We start from the raw sequence: 25,863 nt of genomic DNA, 5'->3' as shown, positions 1-25,863 counted from the left end.
GACTAAAAAAAAGTGTTGAAAAGCAAGAGGTTTATTTGGAGGAGTAAGGTGCCCCCGACCCAAGCTTTTCAGTTGCTTCCTGTGTACGTGAAAGTTGGGCACCGGATGAGGAGGACCGAAGCACTGGTGCGTTGAATGATGGCGCTGGTGAGACTATGGAAAGTCCCTCGGATTGCTGAGAGCGCAAACAAATCTGCCCGGAAGAAGCTCCTTCGAGACCAGGATGGCGAGGCTTGGTCTCACGTAGAAGGACAACATGCTTGGGGAAGTAGAGGGGCAGCGACGAAGAGGAAAGCCCCCAGGAGGTGGCTTGACACCGTGGCTGTGACCATGGGCTCCAATGTGGGAGCACTGGTGAGGATGGCACAGGCCAGGCAGTGCGTGGCTCTGTGGTGCGTAAGCTCCCGATGAGTCAGAACCGACTGGACGGCACCTATCAACAATCACAGGTCGAACGATGGCTGCTGATCCCAGGACAGGCGATTCGATTTGATCACCAGATCCCAACTCGTTGTTTGAAGGAGGTGAAATTCTGTCCCTGTCCCTTAGCCTGGGTGGGACCAGTGTCTTTAAGAAACCAAGCAAGAGCTCAGTGGTTCGAATGTGCAGCCGGATGGACATGCCTCAGGGCAGTGGTCAAATATCTGGAGACATTTTGGGTTGTCACACTGGGGAGGGGGATTCTACTGGCATTGAGTGGATAGACGCCAGTGGTGCTGCTGACCCCCTTCCAAGGCCCAGGACAGCCCCAAACACCACCACAAATTACTCCGGGGAGAACCCTAGGCTAGAGATCACCAGGAGGCTGGGGACAGATGGCAGACCCGAGAGAGGCAGTGCCCGAGAGGCAGCGTCCAGGGGGAGGTGAGAGGGCCTGCCAGGGAGGTGGGATTTCACGAGCAGGCAAGAAAGGGACGCTTCAGAAAAAGCAGCTGAGGCCAAAGAGGCTGGCCCCAGTGTGGCCAGGGCATCTGGCTGCCCCGTGCGGTTGTGTCCAGGGAGGGGGGACAGGGTCCAGGAAAAGACCACGCACCTCTGATGAAGGCACGGTTCAGGGAAGGCTCCGTGGGACACCTGGAGATGCCCGGAGGCCGCCAGCCCCCTGCCACCAGGCTTATTAGCCTAGTCTTTTCTCGGCTCCTGGTCGTTGGAGCCCACTAGTTACGACTGTGCCCCTGGGAGCCTTCCATGACTTCAAGGAAAATTCCAGCCTCGAGATATGAGCTGTGAGTGACAGCGCCTTCATGTGAGGAGGAGCATCGTGGGTGTGCAAGGTGGGATGCAGAAGCCATCAAAGCCATCACGTCTGAGCCTGCAGTGATGGCGGCGGGGTTCCCTGACACGCCTCTGCATCTGAGAGGGGACACGGGACGGTGGGGAAGGTTAGCGCTGACATGTCCCTACCACGGGGTCAGACAGGGCCCAGCGGCGGGGCGGCCACATAGCCAGGAGAGATGGCCGCTCCTTCAGCAGGGACACCGGTGCAGCATGGAGTGGGGACATTGGTGTTAGCTGGATGGGGCAGCGGTCACTCTCCAGCAGCTTTGGGGGGTTACCCACCCTCAGGAGAGAGAGTTGAAAGCCATTTGGGGCAGAAAAGCCAAGGCCTCTCACTCTCTGGGGAACTTGGGAAGCCCCCCCACTCCGCAGACCCCCTCCACTCGGTGGTGGGCGTGGAGCTTCTCTGCCAGAGGAGAGGGCACAGTTACCAGAGGCCATGGCGCCCACTGCGACGGGACAGGCAGCGACCCCATGCGTTCAGAGGGGAAGGTGTCCGCCAGAGTTTGGAGGGTGGTGGCCTTTCCGAACCAGACGAGCCCGGCTTGCCTTGTGAGGTACCCCTGGGTGAAGTCGAACCACCAGCCTTTGGGTCAGTAGCTGAGCGCCTGAACCGTTGGCAGCAGCCAGGGATGCCCGGGACACACCGTCTTCTGTGGGGTCCTCTCTGGGTGCTGGCGGGGGCGGGGGACCTGCAGAGGAGGAGAAGTCTCAGGAGAACAGGCTGAAAGGCTGGTGGGCTTTGCAGCCTCAGGGCGATGGTGGGCCAGGGACATGTGATGCTCCCCCCCTCCCACCCGACCCTACCTGTCTTGAAGGGAGACCCACCTGTAGAAAGAAACCGGGCTCTCTGCATTGTGTTTTTAAAATAGCTCTCATTATTCCTCCCCTGGAGGTTATTTTCAAACTCTTTATGACTAGATTCCTTTCTTTGTTTCTTTTTTTTCCATATGAAGGGGGAATTAAGTCTGTGACTTTCCACGGAGAAGCTCAACTTTCTAACCTGTCAGGGCAGTTTCTGTTTCTTCTCCGAGGGTCCCCCGCCTGCCCCCACCCCTGGTTGCTGGGGTGCACTGAGGTTTTGACTAAGAGCATTTCAAATCCATTGGCAGCCAACTCGGGCCACTTCGAAAGTGGCAGGGTATTGGGGGTCAGGGAGGGTCTGGAAGGGCTGGCTCCCATGCTCCGCCCCTGCCCACCTCCAGAGAAGTCAAGCTGCCCCCCAGCCTTCCCTGGACACCCTCCCTGTGGTTGTCCCTTTGCTCTTTGTGGACCACGCGGCCAGCTGCCCCTGCCGCCCAGTCGTGGGCATGTCCTGACACCACAATGTACAGAAAGCTAAAGCACGCTCCTCCGCAGGGGGCCACAGTGAATGGTTTCTGCTCCTAAATGCTTTGGGCATGGGGTGGGGGCGGGGTGGGGGCACCGAAGTGGTGAGAACACAGCTCACTGCTGCCCTTCCAGCCCGAGGAGTGACTGGTGGGGTTGATCCACCAGCCTGGTACTTCCCAGCCCAACTCATTGAATTAGGACACGGTCCCACCCACGCTTCTTTTTAGGGAAGAGATGGGAGGTGTTCGGCTTCAGGAGTGGGTGGGCTGAGGGGGACTGGGCAGTTTGGGGCTCTCCTGTGTCCCTTCCTGGAGGCCTTGGAGGCACAGAGGGCTGCCAACAGGAGGTTCCCTGAGCTGCTCTGGGCAATGATGATGAGGCCATCGGCTCTGGGGGGATTTCCAGGCTCAGAAGCACCAGGGAGCAGCCCCGCTGTGTTCGCTAGATCACTGTGATTCGGAATGGACCCCCGGTGGTGGATGGTGTTGCCCCCAATAGCTAGGTTATCTGAGCGAGGCCCTGGCCTTCTCAGGTCAGCCCTCCCTGGGAGTGCAGCTCCCTCCTCCATGGGGAGATCAAACTCACTCTCTGATCACACAGTTTTGATCGTCTTAGCACCCACCCACCCCTAGCCCGCCCGCCCCCCTTGGCCTTCTCTTGAGTCATGTTACAATGAACCCTTTCCTTACTTTCGGATGCACAATTCACTCAGCACTGGACGACATACTACCTATGCACAGCACTCCACCAAGCACTTTCAATGCTCAGAATCATCCTAGTTTCCGGTTGGGCTGCTGCTGGCATCGGCTGCTGGTTGGTAGGCCCCCAACTCATGGCAACCCCCTGTGTGTCAGAATGAAAGCATGCTGGATCCTGCGGGCTGTCCCCATGGGCAGCCATGCATCAGACCGTGACAACCTACAGAGGATCACCAGGCCTTTCTTCTGAGACCATCCAGCTCTGAGGACACCCATACAGCATCAAAGCAACACACAGGCCTCCACTGGCTGAGGACATGGCTGTGTGTGAGGTGCGCTGGCTGGGAATTGAACCTGGGTCTCCTGCATGGCAGCCAAGGAGCCTACCCCTGAGGCACTGCTACCCTCCATTCTGCAGTTACTGTGTGGTGAGCCCTCCCTTTAAGTGCTTAATCTCAGCACACCATCACAAGGTCCCCATGATGCCGAAGGTGTGTTTTTTTTTAATTAAAAGATAATTTGATCGGGACTCTTACAGCTCTTATAACAATCCACACTTCATGTGTATCAAGCGTATTTGTACATATGTTGCCATCATTCTTTTCTAGACATTTGCTTTCTATTGAGCCCTTGGGATCAGCTTCTCTTTTCCCCCTTCCTCCCCCTGATGGGGAAGGTGTTTTTATCATCTGTATTTTACCAAGAACATAGTGACATCGATTTGTTTGCCTTAAGCCCCTGGTTTAGAAATTGGAGCAAGGAAGTTGAGTTGAGCTTCCTCTGCACCTGGAGCCCGAGGTCCTAAATGAACTTTCCTTTCTTTCTTTTTAAACTTGGTGTTGTGATTTGGTTCAACAAGTCACACACCTTTTGTTTCACGCCATTGACTGTAACCTCACCATGTCGCCTCACGGATCCCACTTCCTCCCTGTTTCCGGTTTCCATTGCTCCTTCTTTGCTGTCCCGTCCTGCCTTCTGAACATTATCCTTGGGCCCATGCTGCCCTTTGGATCTGGAAGGGTTGATTGCCGTAAGAGTGGGTATCTCCCTCGTGTTATTATTGACCTTGTAGACCTGCCTGTCCTAGGCTGAATGTTGAGCCACGGGGGTGGGATGGGGGTGGGGATCAACTTCAGTTTTAAAGGCCATAGTTTACAGGGAGCACCACTCTCTGTCAGGGAGACCAGGGAGTCTAGTGTTTTTTATGATTTTAAGTTTTATCCACATTTTCTTTTCATCTGTCCAGGACCTTCTAATGTGATCCCTTTCTGAGCTCTTCTTGGTAGTGGAAGCTGGACACTGAGTTCTCTGGGTCTCAAGGTCGTTGAGACTGAGGTGTAGGTGTTATATTAATGTGTGTCTCTCACAGCTTGTTTCTCCAACTCTCAGGACTGGGCCTATGTATTTTGCCATTTTCTATTCCCTAGAGTACTAAGTACTTAACATATGCTCAGTAAATATTTATATCTGATTGCCTTAGTAGAGCTAGGTTTTTATTCAAAGGTGTTTAAACAGCTCTACATGCACATTTTCAAAGATGGCCCAATTGTACAAATGCTACTAGCACTATTGGTTATAACCTTAAGCACTATTGGTTATAATCTTAAGGACAAGCATTTCCAGCTCTCTTTATAAAGAAGTTTCCACAATGATTTAACTTAACTATAAAAGGAACCGTGTTGGTTAGCAGAGGAGCCTTGGTGGTGTAGTGGGCTAATCACAAAGGCTGAAGTTCACACTACCCACCATTCCTCTGGAGAGAGATGAGGCTGCGGGAGTGCGGAGTGCAGAGTGAGATCCAAAGCCCATCTGTAGGCAACCGGACATCCCCTTACAGAAGGGTCTCAGGGAGGAGACAAACCAGTCAGGGTGCAGTGTAGCACCGTTGAAACATACAACTTTCCTCTAGTTCTTTAATGCTTCTTCCCCTCCTCCTATCATGACCTCAATTCTACCTTACAAATCCAGCTAGACCAGAGCATGTACACGGGTACAGATAAGAGCTGGGAATCCAGGGAAATCCAGGACAGATAACCCCTCAGGACCAATAATGAGAGTAGCCATACCAGGAGGGGAAGGGAAAGGTGGGGGATAAACGGGGGAACCGATCACAATGATCTACATATAACCCCCTCCCTGGGAGACGGACAACAGAAAAGTGGGTGAAGGGAGACAGCGGTCAGTGTAAGACATGAACAAATAATAATAATTTATAAATTATCAAGGGTTCCTGAGGGAGGGGGAAAATGAGGAGCTGATACCAAGGGCTCAAGTAGAAAGAGAATGTTTTGAAAATGATAATGACAACAAATGTACAAATATGCTTGACACAATGGATGGATGGATTGTGATAAGAGTTGTATGAGCCCCCTATGAAGTGATTAAAAAAAAGAAAGATGAGACTCTCTATTCTTGTAAAGGTGACAGTCAGGGAACCCACAGGAACAGTTCTACTCGATCCTACAGAGTCACTGTGAGTCAGAATCAACTCCGTAGTAGTGAGTTTTGTTTTGTTTGGAATCAGCAGAGCCCATACAAGGATGACCCCCGTTCTAGGATCAGATGGTTGAACGCGTTCAGAAATGCTGAGCGAGTTGCCCATGATTTTTCTTAGCTAAAAGCAGAGAGCATCAGAAAGAGGCTCACTTGTGTTTGACTTTACAAGGCATTTGACTGTGTGGATCATAACAAACTATGGATGATCTTGAGAAGAATGGGAATTCCAGAACACTTGATTGTGCCCATGTGGAACTTGTCGAGGATCACGAGGCAGTTGTGGGAATGGAACAAGGAAAGACTGCATGGTTTAAAATCAGGCAAGGTGTACATCAGTTACTCAATCTGTGTGCTGAGCAAATCATTAGAGAAGCTGGATTGTATGAAGAAGAATGTGGCGTCAGGATTGGAGGAAGGCTGATTAACAATCTGCCGTATGCAGATGACACACGCTTGCTTGCTGAATGTGAAGAGGACTTGAAGCACTTGCTGATGAAGATCAAGGATGGCAGACTTCAGTGTGGATCACAACTCCATGTAAAGAAGACCCAAATCCTCACAAATGCACCAATAAGTAACATCAAAATAAATGGAGAAAATGAATGTGGAAGTTGTCAAAGACTTTGTTTTGCTTGGATCCACAATCAAAGCTCATGGATCAGCAGTCAAGAGATCAAACTATGCCTTGCATTGGGTCCATCTGCTGCACAAGACCTCTTCAGAGTATTCAAAAATACGGGTGTGACTTTGAGGACTAAGGTGAGCCTGACCCAAGCCATGGTATTTTCAATCACGTCATATGCATGTGAAAGTTGGACACTAAATATGGAAGACCAAAGAAGAGTCGATGCATCTGAGTGGTGCTGCTGGAGAGGAATATCGAAAGTCCCATGGACTGCTAGCTAAAAGGACAGATGACCTGTCTTGGGAGAAAAACCAGAATCTCTTAGAGGCAAGGATGGCGAGACATCCTCTTACAGACTTTGGACAAGTTGTCAGGAGAGACCAGTCCCTGGAGAAGGACATCATGTTTGGTAAAGTAGAGGGGCAGCAAAAAGGGAAGGCCCCCAAGGTGGTATATTGAGATGGTGGCGGCAACAACGGGCTCAAGTGTGGGGACAGTTGTGAGGATGGCACAGGTCCCGGTGGGGTTTATTCTGTTGTGCACAGGGTCGCTATGGACAGGAACCGACTGGATGGTACCTAACAACCACAGTTGTCCAAACTAAGCTCTGGGCCTTGTTGATTCCATCTCTCAACCCCACTCCTCTTGTCTGGGCTTTGCTCTGGGGCCTCTTGGCTTGTCTGTGCACTCCCACATGGATCTGTCGTCACCCCAGGAATCTCGTGTCTGTTCTACTTCCCGTGAAACTCAGAAGTGATCAGGATCAGGACCCACCTCATTCTCATATCTGAGAGCCCTGGTGGCATAGTGGGCCAACCACGTAGCTGCTAATCACAGAGTCAGCAGTTTGAAACCACCAGCCGTTCCTAGTGAGAGAGAGAAGGCATTCTACTCCCTCAAAGAATTACAGTCTGGGAACCCCACCGAAGCAGTTCTACCCTGTCCTGTAGGCTCCAGGGCAGTGCGTTTACTCTGGTATGGTCTCGTTCGCATCTCAGGAAGAAAACCTGCCATTTCCGAACAGAGTCTGAATGACAGGGTCAGGGGTTGACGTCAACATAACTTTTGTGGTTGGGCTACTGTCCTGCGCTCGCCACTGGAATAGGCCACCAGATCTGGGCGTGGTCTTGCAGCATCCTCTCCCACTGTCTTCCGTTCTTCGTGCTCACACAAGACCGGGGTCCTGCCATGTCTTTGCCTGCGCCGTGGCGTCACTTCCCCAGCATAATCTCACCTCCCCCCAAGCCAAATGGTATCCAGCTTTATGCAAGGTACTTTTCATAAACGCTTTCAGGCACGACATGGGCAGCCGATCGTTAACAGTGTACAACAACGTTCCAACTCCCTTCTTCAATGGACTACCCAAATCAGAGAGCCACTCTCAAACCCGATGGGGTCTTCGGCCGACGCTTTGAACGGGGACAGTTTAGAGTGAGGGCTGACGTTTCACGTGCGGCGTGGTGCTTGGACCTCTTTCCATGAGCCAACCCTGATGTTCAGAAAATGAAATAAACTTGGCAGAATTACCCATCCGAAGAGCCACCCTCTGAACAAAGGGCCCGCTGCTCTTTTGAGGGATGCCGTTTGGATGGTGTCCCCGGACAGTCCAGATCGCCCGACAGGCTAACCACCAATGATTGGAGGTCAGGTTCCAACAGGTCTCCGGCTTATGGGAGTCAAGTCTATACTGAAGGCAGAGAGGGTGAACAGGGTCCGGAGGAGGTAAAAACCAATTGTACGCTTTCCCCATCACAAGGGCTTTGTGCCAAGGTGGCTCAACCGTGTGAGCATCAGGGAATCCCTCCTCCTGGGAACCCAGAGGGAGTCTCTCAAAACTAGCAGGGCACGTGCTGTCTTCCACATCAATCCAGCTTAGAGACAGCCTATTGGAGACATTGGCACCCTCCCCCCAGCCCCTCACAACAACGAAGTGCTCTGTGTGCTAACAACATAGCTTAAAAATTAAAGTGAAACAAAATGCTGCATTTTTATAAAACTTGATACCAAATAGTGTTTCCAACTGCACAGTCACCGGCAGTGCACAATTATAGAAATGCACGTGCTGCACTTGGCATCTCCAGCACTGTCGGCTCTCTGTGCTGGGTCCGTGTTGGCATCTCCACTTTCTGCAGGGCTGTTCCCATCCTTGCCAACATCAGCTTTCCCTTTGGGCACCTTCTCTCCCGTCTTGGCAGGGGCCGTTGTAGGAGGAGCAGGTTTAGCAGATAACCTTGCCGATCTCCCCTGAGTTCAGCCTTCACCTGGGCTTTGTCTCCCTCAGCATCCCCTTCAGCCGTTCTCGAGCCGGCGGTGGGGCGCAGGCGCTGGACGTGGGGATGCAGCTCTGCGCAGGCTTTGGGTGATCCAGGGGTCCTTCTGGCCTCTTCTTCACACTGCTCCTTTGCCAGCAAAATCTTCTTTCATGAAATCCCATCTTAAACGCTCCCCAGACTCTCTGAGTCAGGATCAATCTCTTTGAGCTTCACACACAGTCAAGGTCTCTATGGCCATGAAGCATTCATATAAAACACACATGTGAAGGGCACACACGTGAAGGGCACACGTGCAACACATAGAACACATGTGAAGGGCACATGGGAAGTACACACAGGAAGCACGCTTGGGAAGTATTCACATGAAGGGCACTCTGGGCAGTCCGGTGCTCATCTTTTTCTGCACCAGGTTGTTTGCACCTGTGCCTGACTTGGTCCTCCAGAAAGGGCCGCAGCCAACCTCTTCTGCTATCTTTCAGATCGAAGCAATAGTGAAGGACATGCAGAACTCCGAGACGGGGGTCCGAATGCAGAACCAGAGGGTCCTGGTCACCAGCGTCCCTCACGCCATGACAGGTGATGTATCCTGAGACACAGTCCTGGCCGGGTACAGACCACGCCATGGCAGAACAACTGTGGGCCACATAGGGGCTTCAGGAAGGTTGGCCACAGCTGCATCTTAAATGGAGGGAGGGGTGTTATGAGTTAAATTGTGTGCCCCCAATGTGTGTCAACCTGGTTGGATCATGATTCTCAGAATTTTGTAATTATTGTCCATTTTTCTCATCTGATGTAATTATCCATTGTGTTGCCAATCCTACTTCTATGATGTTAATGAGGCATGATTGGAGGCAGCTATGTTTATGAAGTAGGATTAGGTTTTATCTGAAATCAATCTCTTCTGGATCTAAAAGAGATCAGCCAAGTGGGCAGAGAGCACCAAGAAAGAGATTGAAGTGAGTGTGCCCCTGGGAACCAGGGTCCCTATGCTGGGAAACTCATAGACCCAGGGGAATGCTGTTGGCAGGGACCTTCCCCTGGAGCCCCGTAGAGAGGAAGGATCCCCCTGGAGCTGATGGTCTGAATCAGGCTTCTAGTCTCCTAACCTGTGAGAGAATACATTTCTGTTTATTAAAGCTACCCATTGGCCATTGCTGTTGTAGCAGCACTGGAGAGTAAAAAGGGTCCCTGAAAAGCTCCACCCTTTGTGGAGCTACCCTGGTCTCTGGCCACAGTCTGTGTTAGCAAATAAAGTTTTATTGGCATACATTGCCTATGGCTTCTTTCATAGAGCTAGTAGTTTTGACAGAGACCTGATACTCCATACGGTGGAAGCTGTTTATTCCTTTGATAGAATCAGCCCACTGACCCGGGACTATCGTCTCTTCCTGAGGGAGGGGCCAGAGAGGAAAGTGGCAAAGACTCCATAGGTCACTGCTGAATCTCCTTCTACCTGGAGGTCTTAGTTAGAAAGCCTCTACTGTTGTTGACTTTTGCATGTTTTGTGTTTGACAAAATCAGATAGCGAAAGACCAAACCAGCCAGGGGGTTGAGAAAACCAAACCAATAGAAGAAAACACCCCCCAGCCCTTGTCTTCCTTCACCCTTCCCTGCCTTCTAATTCATAGTCCCAGAAACCCAAACACATTGCTGTCTAGTCGATCACAACTTACACCCATCTTGTGGGACAGGATAGAACTGTCCCAAGAGCTTCCGAGGCTGTCCATCTTTACAGGAGCAGGCAGCCTCATCTTTATCCCACAGAGCGGCTGGTGGTTTCAAACCGCTGGCTTTGTGGTTAGCAGTAACGCATACCCATTATACACCCTGGAGCCCCTCTGTCCTCACTCTCTGGGCGGGGTTAGATGGAATTGTAGTAGACCGTACAAGGAGGCTTCACCCACGTGCGTGGAAAAATTGAAGTGAAAAGGTAATGGCCTGTCCTCGGAGGTTTTGAAGCTCCTTCATGTATCGTGTACCAGGACGTGGTGCCTGCAGAAGCCGACAGCTTCTCGAACAAAGATCAGGTCCAGGATTCACCACCCGTCTGTGCTGGTGAGCTGTCACGCTCAGCGTCCCTCATGGCCTGGCTATGAACTCTTCACTCAAGGTCCCCGTGTCTCTGCAGGGACAAGCTGGCTGTCCTTTTGTGACTGCGTGGAAGAAGCGGTGCTCCCACTTGCACAGTGTCCCAGGGGTCCTTGGGTGTGAGCAGCAGAAAGCCAAACTCTGGCTAGGTGAAGCAACAACAGCGTGGGGCGAGATGCTCCAGGCTGTTCACACACACATAGGGGAAGCTGATGAGCCTGACTTGGGAAAACCAGAGAGCAGGGTAGTTCCTCAAAGAGCAGCCACATCTGGATGCTTTTGTCACCCCCCAATTAAGACCCCCACCTCCCTCCCTGGCCCTGAGGGATTCTAGCCTGGATGTTCCACTCTATTTGAGTGGGAGACGGCTCATGGTAATCTGCTGATGGGTAGTCTCTGAGCTAGCAGAGGGCCGCTTCCAGGTGGGGGTTCAGTCCATCACGAGCCCATCTGGCCTATGCAGAGAGCACTGGAAGGTGAGCAGGGTCCTTGCCGTGCCTCCCATCAGCCCGAGGGCCCCAGCCTGGGTGGCCTTGTGCACTAGATGCTGAACCACACAACTGCAAGATTAGCGGTTCAAACCCACCAGCCTCTTTTCAGGAGAAAGATGAGGCTGCCTGCTCCCATAAAGACCGACAGTCTGGGTTAGGGTTGCCACCAGTCAGTCTCAACTCGACACAAAGACAGTGCAGCCTCAGGTGGGAGCAGCAACCTCTGCCTCGGGGGACCATTGGTGGGTTGAAGTGGGGTGGCCCTGTGCAAGTGTGCAGCCCCACATGTGTTTATCGGCCAGGTTGGCACAATAAACTAACTACCTCAGCTGCTGTGACCAGGCGGTGTGCAGAGGGGTAGTGGAGATGCAGCGAGGCTCAGCCACCTGCCGCCTGCCATCAGGCTAATGCGTCTTGGCTGGAGCCTGGAGTGGCACTGCGGACCAAGGCCTGGGGGGTTACTCTCAAGAATTAGCCAACGAAACCCCTATTGTTCACAGTGGCCCAATAGGCACCCGAGCCTGAGGATGACTCAGGTTCGGCAGCATGTTGTACCATTGTGTGTGGCTTTCCAGCAGTTAGCAACCACTGCACATCACCCCAGACTCCACACTCGCCTCGGACAGAGTCCCAGGGCAAGAGATGCTCCCCTTCCTGGTACCCTGGACTCATTTGGCCCTCAAATGGGGACAGGGCACCTGCCCCTACCTTCTTTGTCCATGTCCTGCCTGCTTCGGCGAATGTCAGTTACTGCAGGCTCAGGCCACATACGGACGGAGCCTGCAATACCTGCACCAGTGAAACAAAGCCTGCTGGGTAATCCGCTGTCTGGCTCCTTGGGGGGACAGGTGACCCGGACTGCCTGGGGAGAAAGGTAACTGAGATGGGGGCCTGAGCATCTTGTGTGCTGAGCGCCCAGGCCCCTCAGTGCAGACGCCGTGGCACTGGAATTGTATTTGATGGTTCATGAAGCAGTTGAGTGGATGGAAAACCCTTGGCTCCTTGCAAGAGAGCTCATCACTCTCCTGTCTGTCCGGGTCCCTGCCCGGGCTGTGCACTGCGGTATGGCATTTACAGTGACACTGGGAGGGGCAGGTCTGAAACACCCTGTCCTAGCCTTAAAAGTAGGAGTGTAGACATGGAGGCGTTTGCTTCTGAGCTGCCGAAACAAAACAAAATCTAATAACACACAAACAACAGATTCCCAAACTCCCCACCTCCATACCAGCTGTTGGCATGTGGACTCTGACACACATGATCCTACTCCCTTCTCCCACCCCTTCTCCCTCACCCCAGCTGCCCTCTTTTACTTCCTGTGTCCAAGCTCCACGTGGAGCCCCCGGGATGGCCCCCCGCATCTGTGTATCTCACGGTTAAGACTTGGTCTGCTAGCTTTCTGGAATCACCGTAAGGAGACAACAAGTCCGACAGGGCAAGTCTGGGTAGGTGGCAGGGAGACAAAGCTGAGAATCTGCTCAGAGCCAGGTCACAAGTGGCCTTGGTGACAGGCTTTGGAGTTTGGACTGGGCGCCTTGGAGAGTCCCGAAGGTTTGTAGCAGGACAGGGATAAGGTGGAAGGGGTGAGGAGGACCACGTGAGGCAACCGTGCAGAGGAGGGTGTGAGGCTGGACCTGGGTCCAGGTGTTGTATGATGACCGAAGACGCTTGTTTTACAGGAAGTGACGTTCTTCAGTGGATCACCCAACGGCTGTGGATCTCCAATCTGGGTGAGAGCCCGCCCTCCTGTCTAGGACGGTGCGCACAGCAGACAAAGTCCCTGGGTGGTCAACTGGTAATCCAAGGGTTGAAGTTTGAGTCCTACTTGGGTGTGAAACAAGGAGGCAAATTGGGAACCGGGAGGCCAGTTGGGGGCTAGTGTGGTGGTTCAACCACAAGTGAGGTTGACTCAACTGGGTTAAGAGCGATGGAGGCCTGCCAACTGACTCCCAAATTCGATTAGCCCTTGAAAACTCTCTGGGACCGAGTGATACTTGGACAGTCTTAGGGGCCCAGTGTGTGGAAGTCAACTGGGCAGTCCTTGCAAGGACTCTGGGGAGGCTGAGCCTTTGTCTCTGAGAAATGTGAAAGAATGTTGTCACTGGGGATTGTTCATCAGGAAAGACCCTAAGCGCCCCCCCACAGACCACCTCCATAGGCCCACCGATGGCCCAGTTGTCATGCTGGGCTGTGGCTGACATCCTCCTTGGTGTCTGGGCCCAGCCGAGACCCCCCCACAACGAGTGAGGCCCAGAGAACAATGTGCTCACTCCTCAGATGCAGTGGGAAAGGAGGGGCCTATCTCCAGGCAACAAAGCTTCTGTCTTTGGGCCCCGGCTCTTATCTTTCATGTCTGAACTGCTTCTTCCCAGAGGCCCAGAATTTGGGCAACTTCATTGTCAAATATGGCTACATTTACCCCCTGCAAGACCCGAAGAACCTGATTCTCAAGCCGGACGGCAGCCTCTACCGATTTCAGGTGAGTCTTGGGCTTGCCCTTGGGGCCACTCCTATGAGAAGTCATCTTACTGCAAAGATAAGTGGTTGACTTCTTAGTCTTCAGGGATTAGGGACTTTGGAAATGGTGGGGCGGGGCTAAGGTGTAGATTTGCCTCCTAGGTCAAGCTCTGGGGGCGCCCAGAGTCTTAACCACGGGTCTAAGCGTGGCTTCCCTGGTTTCTCTTGTAGACCCCATATTTCTGGCCCACCCAGCAGTGGCCGGCTGAAGATACAGACTACGGTAAATCTTGGTCTCTGGATCTGCCTGGAGTCGTACTAAACAGGCTGTTTATCTGCTTGCTGTTTCCTGGTGGCATTTGTCTTGTCCTCATGACCTTCATGTCAGTTCCCATCTGTGTGGGGAGTGCTCCCAGGGAGGAGGGGGCTGGCCTGCTGAGCACTGGGGAGTGCTCCCAGGGAGAAGGGGGCTGGTCTGCTAAGCTGGCTGCTCAGCTGAGCATAGCAGCCTGCTTGCTTCCGAAGGCTGCAGATGCCATTTTGAATGATGATGGTGATGATGATGATGATGGAAAATACCACTGTTTTCTCTCCCAGCCATCTATCTGACCAAGCGCAATATCAAGAAGAAGGGGATTTTGGAAGAATATGAAAAGGTACGCTGACGATGCTGGTCTTGGCGGCTCTGTGAAGAATCTCGTCTTACGAGATTCTTCATCATCCCCAAGCCTGTCTTCCTAATCAGATCGGAGATATAGTTATTATATTAAAAAAAAAGAGAAAAGAATCCCAGCAAATGAAGACATGCTGTGAGGCTTTCTGATGGCCCTGGGCCACCCCTGGAATGCACACCAGCGTGGGTGGGAGGCGATTGGTCTGGGCTGGTGTTGCTGTGAAGCCGGCAGCTTGCTCCGCAGTGCACACATGGTTCTGGGGCTCAGCCCTGCCTTTTGTGTTCCCTTCTAGGAAAATTACAATTTCCTGAACCAAAAGATCAGTTACAAGTGGGATTTTGTCATTATGCAGGCCAAAGAGCAGTACAGGTAAGTGAGAGGGGCCGGGGAGTCCTCCTGGCCTTAGCCCCTTCCCTCCCTTCTTTGTTTCCTGCTATTAGAAGAAATCTTTATGGGGCATTTGTGTGCCAAACACGGGGGCTTAGGGGAGAGAAAGGCACGGCCCATATTTGATCAAATCTTCTTTCCACCCTGCAAACCTTTTCTCCTCGAAGGACTGTGCAAAGCAGCACAGCGAACACCGCCCGCCTCCGTGTTCCTCTCTGGGGTTCTGTCAGTCATTCCACCTGATTATCACAGCTAGTGAAATCTCTTCGAGTGAGGTAGTGGATTATGTGTTGATCTGCTAACTGACAGGTCAGTAGTTCGAGCCCACCAGGTGCTCTCTGGGAGACTGCTCCTGTAAAGATCGACAGCCTCCGAAACTCAAAGGAGCGTTCGACTCTGCCCAAAAGGGCCCCAACAAGCAAAAAGGAACTGAAGGGGGGGAACGGGGCAACCGAACCCCCCTTCCGCCCCCAACAACCCAAACCCAAGTGAACCAACCTCACTTGCAGTTGGACCATCAGGACATCCTCTCAGCTGGCCTCCATTCCTCCCATTCCCCCTCCGTTTTCCACACAGAAATAGGATCGCGTTCCTGGTTTCACAGAAGCAACCAAGGAGTGCCAACTTCCAGGGTCACAGCCTCCGAAAGGCTCTTCTGATCAGCTCTCACTGAAGATAGCTCACCCACAAACGAAGTGACCCCCCAAATAGCAACCATTGTTTTATGATCCCTCCCTTTCTCTGGGCCAAGGATTCATGAAAGGCTGAGCTGGGAAGGCCTGGCTCAGGGGCTCGAAGTGGTGGCGATCCAACACTGGGGGTCTGGTACAGCTGGAGGGCTGGCTGGGCATTTCCCCTCCACCCTTGGAGCTCCTGAGCCTCTCCTCATGCATTAGGTTGGGCTTCCTCACAGCATGGCAGCACCTTGGCAATTGGATTGGTTGCATGGAGCTGAATGCATCTCCCAAGAGGCAAGATTCCAGGGAAGAAAGCGTTGATGCCCCTTCTTTGCTGGGCCCCCTCACAAGTCACATAGTGCCCATTTGTCGTCTGGTGTCATCTGAAACAACCGCGAAAGCCAACCCAGTTTCAAGGAGACCGGGGACACAGGCATCCATCTCAGTGGAAAGAGTGTCGAAGATTTGTCGACCAATTTAGACATCGCCACAAGGATCCTCTGGATTCTACAGTACGGGACCACAAACATTTCCTCTTCGCCCAGACGGCAGTTTATCATTCTCTACGTCTTGACGAGTTGTGGAAGGTTTAGACTACACGTTCTTCTAAGGCAGGGACTCTTATCTCTTTGGGTCAACAGGATCCTCTCAGGGCCTGGAATATAAGTGAATCTCAAATAATACATGAATGAATGAATGATATGCGAATAGCTATTGCTTCAAAAAACAATCAAAACCATAAGGCAGTCCACTGAAAGCATCCCTTGTTCACGAACTCTCAGAATCCATTTGTCGCAGCTCTCTCCCAGAAAAGCAAAACTAGAAAGGACTTGGGGTGGGGGGAGCAGTAATTTTTCCATGGACTCCGTTTACTAAGCTGGGCAGCACTATGGAGACGCCGCGGGGTGCCCCAGGTCCTCTGTGGCTCATTCTCCTGAAGACAGGGGCTTGTTAGCCTGGAAGATAATCCAGTTAGGTTGGCTGGGGGCCATTGACACGACCGTGTTTATATTCAATTTCTAGACGAGGTTGCTCAGACACCCAGTGGAATGACCCTGCTCTGGCCCTCTGGGTGTGATTCACCGAACATTAGCTGGGAAACAAATGGGCCGGCTCTGCCTTAGAGAGGCCCTGCGCGTCATCTCACGTTCCCCGGAAAACAGGCACAGCCGAGTGCCAGCTGAGGTCGTTGTGGAAACGGTGCTGAACGAGGCTCACGGGGAATTGGTAGTGCTCCCTTCTCCTGCCGAAGGAAAGCCCAGCATCAATCCCTACCCCTACCCCGGTGGGAGAGGAAAGAGGGAAGGGAGGCTTTGAGGGTTGTGCGCTGGGCGCAGACAAGAGCCCTGAATGAGCACGAACTCGCTGGACTGGCAGAGTGGACTGGGCAGGTCAGGAGGAGACCAGGGGCCCAGCTTTCCCTCCATCACAAGCTCTGGTTTTGATCGGTCGACTAGGTCAAATCTTGATGATGTTGTCTGTCACCCCCCAGCCCCCACCCTCAAACCCCAAACCGGAGGTGACCAGATTTAAAACGGGACACCATTGACCGGGGTGGGGGTCTTGATTAAAAATTTGGTCTATATGCACCAAATAGACCATTTCCTAGTTTGTCATGCATTCTTTCAAAAAAAAATCGGGACTTTTAAAAAATGCCAAAAATCGGGACTGTCCCGCCCAAAGCGGGGTGTCCGGACACCTTACCCAAACCCCAAACCAAACAAACCAGGGAAAATGACAAGGCCAGGTGTTCAAATGCCAGCCAGGAATATCCTGTTCTCAAGGGAGGGAGTTGTGAAGCCCGTGGAGTTGATTGGATTCTAGGGTTAGTCGCAGGTCATGGCTGTTTAACAACTCAGTATTGTCTGAGACACTGTGGATTATGAGCAAGACCTCTGTGGTCTCTGCCACCCCCAGTGCCTGTTCCCCTTCCAAACCTCGGCCCCCGCCACCTCCATTATCCCCATCACTTTCAGCACCTCCACCACTTCTGTCACCCTCCTTTCTAACCTCCACCACCGCCATCAACCCCACCACCTCCATCACGTCTACCACCTCGACTTCCCATTGCCCCCCCACCACTCTCGAACCTCCACCACTCCCACCCCACCAACCCTCACCCCAGCACCTCCATCCCCCTCCCCTCCCCTCCCACTCTATCACCCCCACCACTTCCACTGCTTCTATTCTCCTATGTCCCCACTACTTTCATGGCTGCCATCGTTCCCCCCCACTCCCCACCACCTCCATCACCCCCAACTCTACCTCCTTCACCTCAGCCACCTCCCATCACTCCACCACTCCATCACTTCCACGACCTCCCCCCACACTGCCCTCTCCCACCACCACTTCCACTACCCCACCCCCATTTCTGCCACCACCTCCCACCTCCACCACTGTAGCCTACCTCTTCCACTACCTCCATCTCTGCACCCCCAGCCCCCATCACCTCTGCCACCTCCCTGTTCCCCACCTCCATCACCATTTCTCCCATTTCTTCCCAGGGGGATGGCCTCTCTCAGTTTGGTCCCCTGCTCTGTGGAGTGAGGAAGGGCCCTTGGGAGGGTTACATGAGTTCATACCTGCCAAGGCAGTTAGAAGGGGACCTGACCCCGAAGGGGGACCTAAGAGTTTGCCATTTTTATGGTTATGGCAAAGCAGGGTTTATTTGGGCAGGCTGAGGAGGGTGGTCCAGGTGATTAGGGAGAGGGCACCTCAGTGGCCAAGAGAAGCGAGGCATCACCGGCCTTAAACGCGCTTCTGGTGTTTCAGAGCTGGCAAGGAGAGGAACAAAGCCGACAGGTATGCCCTGGATGGCCAGGAGAAGGCGTATTGGCTGGTGCACCGCTGCCCTGTGAGTATTAGCCTGCCTGCCCTCCCCTCAGCATCCCTTCCTCTCGCCACCATCCCCACACTGTGCGCACTGTCCCTCTGCCAGCTCATCTCCCTGCGGGCTGGAATTGGATCAGCACAAGGAGCTGCTCAGTGATGGGTTCGTGCCCCAGTGCCGCTGGCCGGCACGCCAGTACGTGGTCTGGCGGGGATCTACCCGTGGCCCTTCCGTTGGTGTTAGGGGTCAGTGGGGTTGCCCAAGGGAGGGACTGAATGAGTTGTCTCTTCTGAAGGCTGGGACTCTTTACTGGCCAGCACAACGTGCCTCGGGAAAGGAACAGAAGAAGGAAAAAGCAGAGCTCAGACTTCAAAGCAGCAGAAGAGAATGCTATAGAAAACAGAAACTCCACAGAGCCAGAAGCGGTGCTTCAAGCCTCTGGCTCCCTCCCGTCTTCCTCTCCTAGGTGCCAGCCCCTGGGATGCTGAGGAGGGAGGCAGAGAGAAGTGTGCTCGAAGCTTCTCATGACTGGAGCACAGAGGATCTTGGCCTTGCGTGCTTTCTGTGATCTGGAAGAACAAGCTGTACACGCGTGACGGAGTGTAACTTGTCACGTCGCGCCACTGGAAAGGAGAAGCCTCTGCCCCCAGCACAGAGAACCAGGCATTGCCATCGCGTCTACCCTGACTCCGAGCATCCTTGCAGAGCTGGGCAGAACTGTCCAGCTCGATTCCCGAGGCTGCGCATCTGTGCTGGAACAGGCAGTGGCCTCTGTCTTCCAAGGAGTGGCCGGTGTACTCCCGGTGACGGTGAACATGGGCATCAGCATTGTCATGATTGTGAGGATGGTGCCGAGCCTGTCAATGCTTTGCCTTGCTGGCCTGCCCGGGAGGCCGCCAGTAGTCAGTCATTGGCAACCAATGGAACAAAGAGGCAGCGTGCACGCAGACCCTGTGTTCCCCGGCATTCCAAACCCCTGCTCTCAGCCTGGTGTTGGCCAGGGCAGGGTGTAAGGGGCTCCGCCGGAAGGGCCCTCTGTTTGGGGAACAGCTCTGCCTGCAATGGAGAGCAATCTGACAGGCTGGGAAACCCAGGAGCTTGTGGGCTGTCAGCCTGTCTCCAAGAACCCTAAACAAGCTGTCAGTCGAGTGGGAACAAAGCCAGCCAAAGCAAATAAGGCACTTGGCCTGGGACGTTTGAAGCAGCCTGTGTGGGGACTGTCGCCAACGGGTGCCGTGAGTGACTCAGCCCGTGGTGCTTGTATCTGGGTGTTCACCTGCTTGTTCGCTGGCCTGCTCGTTCATCAGTGACCCTGTTGTTGAACCAGGTCTGCAGTCAGGGCTCTCAGAGGAGCCCCGTGGCTTCGAGTTTACATGTTGGGCTGCCAACCATAAGGCCAGGAGTTCAAAACCACCAGCCGTTCCTCAAGAGAAAACCCTGGCTTTGTACTCCCGTAGAAAGAGTTACAATCTCAGAAACCCACAGGGGGAGTTCTTCCCTGTCCGATAGGGCTGCTTGGAAGCATTTGAACATTTGCCCTGGGCCCACTCACTTCCCGCGGATTATCTTCCTCAAGCCTGCCCACAGCCCTGAGCATCGGAAATTCCGTCAGCCCCATTGTTTAGAGGGACAAGATCTTGCCCGGTGCTGCCTCTGCCTGACTGCTATGCCTGACGGGACAGGGTGTGGTAGAGGATAAGAACATGCCCCTTCTCCGCAGCTTGAGGACTGACCTTAACACAGGGGAATTGTGCTCACCAGAGGAAAGGTCCCAGGACCGAGTGCCCGAGGGAGGGACACCTGGTTTAGGAAGACGGGAGGAAGGCATGCCATGCCAGATGGTAGAACAGGGCCATGGTCCCTGACAGAGGCCAAGATCAGATGGAGGTAATGGTGTCGGAGTGGTTTGATCTCAGATCCCAGTGGGTCCTGAGCCCATATGATGTCACGGGTCAGAATCCTATGATGGCAAATGATGTTCCTTTCCCATTGGCTCCCCAAAGTACCAGTCGGCGCACAAGGTAGACAGCGGCCACTTGGTGTGTGACTGAGCAGGGGGAGGCATGCTTCCTTTAGAGAGGCCATCGTTGGGAACACCCTTCCCCCTTGTCTGTGCTGTCAGGACTTCCGAGCTTCCTGAGGATGCAGCGGCCAACTGCCCTGACCTGGTGGTGTGGACAGAGGCTGCTTTCTGAGGACATGTTCTCTGAGCCTAGGGGCCACTTGTGTGTGAGAGTCAGGCTCACTAGCCCTTGTTCTAGCCACCTCTGTTGAGAGCAACATGCAGACCACTGCATGGACGGCAGGTGGATAGGCAGGTGATGAATCTATCTCTACATCTCCAGGAGCTGCCCCCGGCCAGGACGATGCGCAGCACAGCAAGAGCCCGATGAGAAACAGGGAGCACTCCCTTTCCTGTCCACTGCCCCGCCCCTCTCCAGTGCCCTCCCTCTGGCTTTTGCTTCTGCCCGAGGTGTCTGCCCAGCAGTTCTCTCCGGAACTCGGGATCCCCGAAGAATGCAGGACACCCTGTTGAATTCAACTTTCACACACACAGTAAATGATCTGTGTTCCCATAGTTGTATGCTATGGGATTTGTACTAAGATGATACGTATATGATTTATACTAAGATGATACGTCCAGCGTGCCTTATAGAAAGCAGAAAAGGATACGTCAGTTGAGTCATTGTTAGAGAAAACATTTCATATACAATTAGCCATTAAAATGATTCATCGTTATTGGGCACTCCTACGTCAGAACTGACAAAAGGGGTCTGACCCTTTTGAGGAGACTGAATGTGATGGGGGAAAAGCCCGTCACCCTCCCTGGACTCCCTGCTCCCCCACTCCCCACCTCTGCTCCAGAACAAGCAGCCAGCCTTGGTAACAGCATGTATTGTTGGGCATTGATAGGTGCCTGGCAACAAGCCAGCCCAGAGTGAAGAGAAAGGTTTGAGTTTCTGGCTGAAAGAAATCAAGAGAGAGCAAGCAAGACGGAGCTCACTCAGAAGAGACTGAAAAGATGGCTAGTCTAACACTGGGCTGGCCCTGTTGTGTCCGGAACATTCTCCTTGCCCTGGGTAGCTTCCCTCTGTCGAGAGCATCATTGTCTAACGCACTAAATGCCCCCTATGATCTGCCTGGGAGCACGGCCATCTCCACGTCACAGAAGGATCAGGAGTACAGAATGGACATCTTTTGCATGGATGGGAAGTGGCTGAGGCAGGATTGGAGCCCAGGAGTGCCTGACGGGAATGAGCACTGTCCCTGTTAGACCCAGGACAAGAGCCAAGTAGGAAGAGGAAAGAGTATCGCCGGAGGACTTGGGACTCCCTTATATTAATGCCAGTGAAGTCTTAATGAATTTGATTGTTACTGAACCTTCCACCCATCCATCCCTCCATCCAATCATCCATTTGTATTGTATTCATATTTCTGTCCATCCCTCCACTTAGCCATTCTTCTATTCATTTACCCATCCTTTTATTCATCCATCTATCCCACTATGTTTGCTGCTATAAAGGCCTCTGTCCATACATCCATTCATCTGCCCATCTATCCAGCCATCCATTCATCCCTCTATTTGGTATTATAAATGTCAACATCCATCCATCCATCCATCCATCCATCCATCCATCCATCCATCCCTCTATTTGGTGTTATAAATGTCAATATCCATCCATCTATCCATCTGTCCATTTATCCATCCATCCATCCACTCCTATGTTTGGTGTTATAAGTGCCATTATCCACCCGTTCATCATTTATCAATCCACCTATGTTAGGTCCATTGCCACCATGCCACGGTGCAGACCACCCCCTGCAAGGCTCAGCAGCTCAGTGGGTGTCTCATACACACTGTCTTCACTGCCTGTGGGCTCAGCACCAACTCTCTCACTTAAGTCTCAGGATCGGCAGCTTGGCCAAGACTTGAAGTTAATCAGGAACTAGACACTTTGGGGTTGTGTGTGTGTGTGTGTGTGTGTGTGTGTGTGTGAACTGGGGGAAGGTTTGCGCAGCAGATCACTTTTGCCTTCAACAATCCCACAGGTTTGTTTCGTGTCACTGTTTGCAACCCTCACACTGACCCGTCACGTATCCTGCTTTCTTCCCATGGTTCCTGTTTCCATCCCTCCATCTTTTCCAACCCCCAGAACTTCGTCCCTGGGTCAGTGCTGCTCTTTTGTTCTCAAAGAGTTGATTGTTCTAAGCCATGTGTATCTCCCTAGTGTTATTGTTCCCCGTATAGACCTGCCTATGGTTTGGCTGAAAGGTGAGCCATGCAGGGTGAGTTTAGGACCAGATCTGAAGGGTGGCTGAGGGCCATAGTCTCACAGACTCCTCAAGTCTCTATCTGATCAGTAAGCCTGGTCTCTTCCTCCCACCTCACCTCCACCCCCATGATTTTGAGTTTTGTTCCATCTTTTTCTCCCACTCTTGTCTGGGACCTTGTAGAGCAGTTGCTTGTGGTAGCTGGGCACCATCTAGTTCTTCTGGTTTCAGGGTTGTAGAGCCAGAGGTCTGAGTGTAGATACTCTTCTTGGTTCTGATGCTGTCTTTCTTCTGTACAGCCGGGAGTGAACAACGTGTTGGACTACGGCTTGGACCGAGTGACCAACCCAAATGAAGTTAAGGTAAACCAGGTACGTCTTGGCACCCAGAGTGTTGTGTACATGAAGTGGAGCTTGGAGCAGGTTCTGAGGCTAGAAGGGTGTCCACCTATCTGTTCGTGTCTGCTAGGGCACCTCTACCTCCTCTTTGACACCATCAGTGAGAGGAGGTCTATGGGCTCTGTGTTAGTCTGGGTAGACTAGAGAAACACATTCAGGGAGATTCATATGTGTATAAGAAAGAGCTTTATATACAAGAGCAATTGAATATGGAGAAAAACATCCCAGCCTAGTCCAGATCAAGTCCATAAGCCCAATATTAGTCCGTATGTCTGATACCAATCTATAAAGCCCTCTTCAGAATCATGAAACACATGCAATGACGCTGAGTCCAGGAAGATCACAGGCCAGTGGGTGGGAAGTCCTGTGGATCCAGGGGTGTTGTAAGCATCTCAGCGCTGGCAGGGGTCTCCATGTGGCTTCTCCAGCTCAGGGCACTAGCATAGCTCCTTGTGTCTTGTCAGCTGCAATGTCTCCCAGGGAGTGAGTGTGCGTCCCACATCAAGTGAGTTATTTATCTCCTTAGTGCCTCCAAATGAGGTCATCAAGCTGCCACCTGATTGACAGGCTAAACTCCTCCCCTTCACTCTTAATCCTCTCAAATTGACAACAGATGATGTAACTGGCTCTGAGGTGCCAGGGACAGGAGTGGGGAGAGGCCAGACAAAAAGCGTGGGTGGCCCGAGGCTGTACGTGGAGGAGGGGAAACTGTAGATGTGGCTCAGAGCAGATGAGAGCCTCATCACTGGCTTTCAAGCTCTCCGAGTCCCCTGCCCCCTTGACAATCTGATGACTTTGGGATGACACCCAGAGGTGCCCAGGCATCTTGCTCACAATATCAACTGGATCCCCGACTCCAAGAAGACTATAGACCCCAGGTTTAAAACCCCTGGCCAGCACCATTTTTCTTTAAAGTAAAGCAATGCCGTCTACACACTGTGGAGACAGTGAGCATCCACGCAGCATTTCTCAACCTTGGCATGACTGGCATTTTGGCTGGATCATTGTACGTGGGGGGAGGGGCTGTCCCGTGCACTGTAGACTGTTTGGCAGCATCCCTGAGCTCTAGGTGCTAAGCGCCAGTCTTTCTGTGCCTTCCTCCGGGGTTCTGACATTAAGAATTGTCTTCAGACATTGCCTATGTCGCCCGGAGACAAAACTACTAATACAAGTGGAGATGAATACAATTAGTGGAGACCCCCTAATCCAAGGAACCAACCAACCAGCTGCCAAGGGGTCAAGTTCAGCTCTTAGTGACGGCATGTGTGTCAGAGTAGAACTGCTCCCCTGTGGGGGCTTCAAGGGCTTTTTGAGGGAGATCATCAATCAGGCTTTTCTTTTGAGGTGTCTCTGGTTGGTCTTGACCCTCCAACCATCCAGTTATCAACTCCGCTAGCTGGGTTGGTTGTTTTCTGCCTTAATGTTACGCTGGGGAGTCATAAGAGTGCAGTCAAATCATAGCAGGCCCACTTTTATGGAATGTAGGAATAGCAGAATGAGACGGGATCGGGAACGGGACACTCAGAAGAGACCCGTGGAGCCCTTTCAGGAGCCCCATGCAGGCCATCGGCTCATTGCCAGGACTGTGGACAGCAGCTCACGTGCAAAGCACAGCATGGCTGCAGCCGTCTCGGAGCTGGGCCCCGTTGTTGAAGACCCTGTCTGTTGAGAGCTTCGGGTGCTGTGCAGTGTGCACGCCATCCTTGTTTGCTAAGAGGGAGCCCAAGTTTTGAACAGGGCGCCCAGTCTGAATTTCTCCGGTCTCACTGAGCTTTCTGGTCCACCCACGTTTTATTCATTTGGGCTCGCTCCGTTTGGCTTTGTCGGCCATGACTGAAGTGGGAAGGAGTGGTTGCAGCGCTGGACCTGGGGCAGCCAGGAGGCTGTGACCTTTGCTCTTGTGCACCATCTGAAAGACCCGGCAGTGGCTTACGGCCTGAGTGGAGGGGAGGAGGGTTGAGTGGGAAAAGAGGAAGGAGGAGGCCACGGGTGGGGGCAGGACAGAGGTGCGAGGCAGCTCTCCTGTTGTCTGGGACCTGGAATTCAGGTGCAGGAGGGATGGGGCATCTGAGGAGCGGGACAGCTGGTCCCCAGAGGGTGTCCCCCAGGGCATGGAGCGTCCCACTCTCAGCCCCTCCCCGTTCCCACGGCCAGTCCTTTCCGCTTCCCCCTGTCAGATAACAGATGATAGGGAGGCCTTCGTGGGTTGGTTGCCATGGGAACAGAGTCATTAAGGAAACCGCTGAACCCCGGGTGGAAGAATTGCTTTTTTATGGATAACTGGCAACCCTAGAAATCTCTCAAGGGGGTGGGGGTGGCCGAAGGGGGAGGGAGGAACCTATCCCCCACCCTGTCCTGGGGCAGGTTTGGTTCTGAAGTATTTGTCATCGGTGACCCTCTTGTTTCTCAGGGGCGGTCTGGGTTCTTTGTGTGTCGTGTGTGTGTGTGTGTGTGTGTGTGTGTGTGTGCACACGCGTGTTTGGTAAGAGGTGTGTGGCTGTGACTGGGCATGGGAGTGTGCGTGTGAGAGTGAGAAGGTGTGTGGACAGTGCCTACGTGAGGGCGGGAGGGTCTGTGTGTGCGAGAGCACGTGCCTGTGAGGGGGCAGTGTGTGTCTGTGGCACACGCGTGTGAGTGATGGGTGTGCATGTATGCGCATGCTGTGTGTGCGCACATGAGGAAACTTGGGTCAATGTGAGTTTGTAAATGTCAGTGAGAGTGAGGATAGGTGTGCATTTGTGTGAGATGAGTGGGTGAGTGTATTGTGGGAATGTGTGTGAGTGTGAACAGATGTGTATGCCAGTGTGAGAGAGTGTGTGAGAGTAGGTGTGTGTGATGTGTAACAGCATGTGAGTATGCAGGGTATGTGTGTGGTGTGGTGTGTGTGTGT

At 52.9% G+C, this 25,863-nt stretch overlaps 1 protein-coding gene and 1 pseudogene across 3 annotated transcripts in view; one reads left to right on the top strand and one right to left on the bottom strand.

Moving 5' to 3' along the window:
• RGS9 (regulator of G protein signaling 9) overlaps positions 1-25,863 on the top strand; it is a 65,402-nt gene that overhangs the window by 5,848 nt on the left and 33,691 nt on the right. For 2 of the 3 annotated variants that reach the window (XM_045299875.1, XM_045299876.1), the window contains exons 2-9: positions 9,182-9,278; positions 12,958-13,008; positions 13,651-13,757; positions 13,967-14,018; positions 14,333-14,391; positions 14,702-14,778; positions 18,246-18,327; positions 22,875-22,946. In XM_045299875.1, coding sequence (XP_045155810.1) covers positions 9,182-9,278; positions 12,958-13,008; positions 13,651-13,757; positions 13,967-14,018; positions 14,333-14,391; positions 14,702-14,778; positions 18,246-18,327; positions 22,875-22,946 — 597 coding nt within the window. The remainder of the gene's footprint in view (positions 1-9,181; positions 9,279-12,957; positions 13,009-13,650; positions 13,758-13,966; positions 14,019-14,332; positions 14,392-14,701; positions 14,779-18,245; positions 18,328-22,874; positions 22,947-25,863) is intronic. The other variant, XM_004709179.3, reaches the window with a different exon arrangement.
• Positions 8,458-8,940, bottom strand: LOC115872871 (annotated as a pseudogene).

The sequence above is a fragment of the Echinops telfairi genome, unplaced genomic scaffold (assembly GCF_000313985.2).
Source record: "Echinops telfairi isolate 266 unplaced genomic scaffold, ASM31398v2 ScPeMD7_7458;HRSCAF=8496, whole genome shotgun sequence".
Taxonomy (NCBI): Eukaryota; Metazoa; Chordata; class Mammalia; order Afrosoricida; family Tenrecidae; genus Echinops; species Echinops telfairi.
The sequence above is the reverse complement of the archived record's forward strand: the minus strand, read 5'-3'. Positions and strand labels throughout refer to the sequence as shown.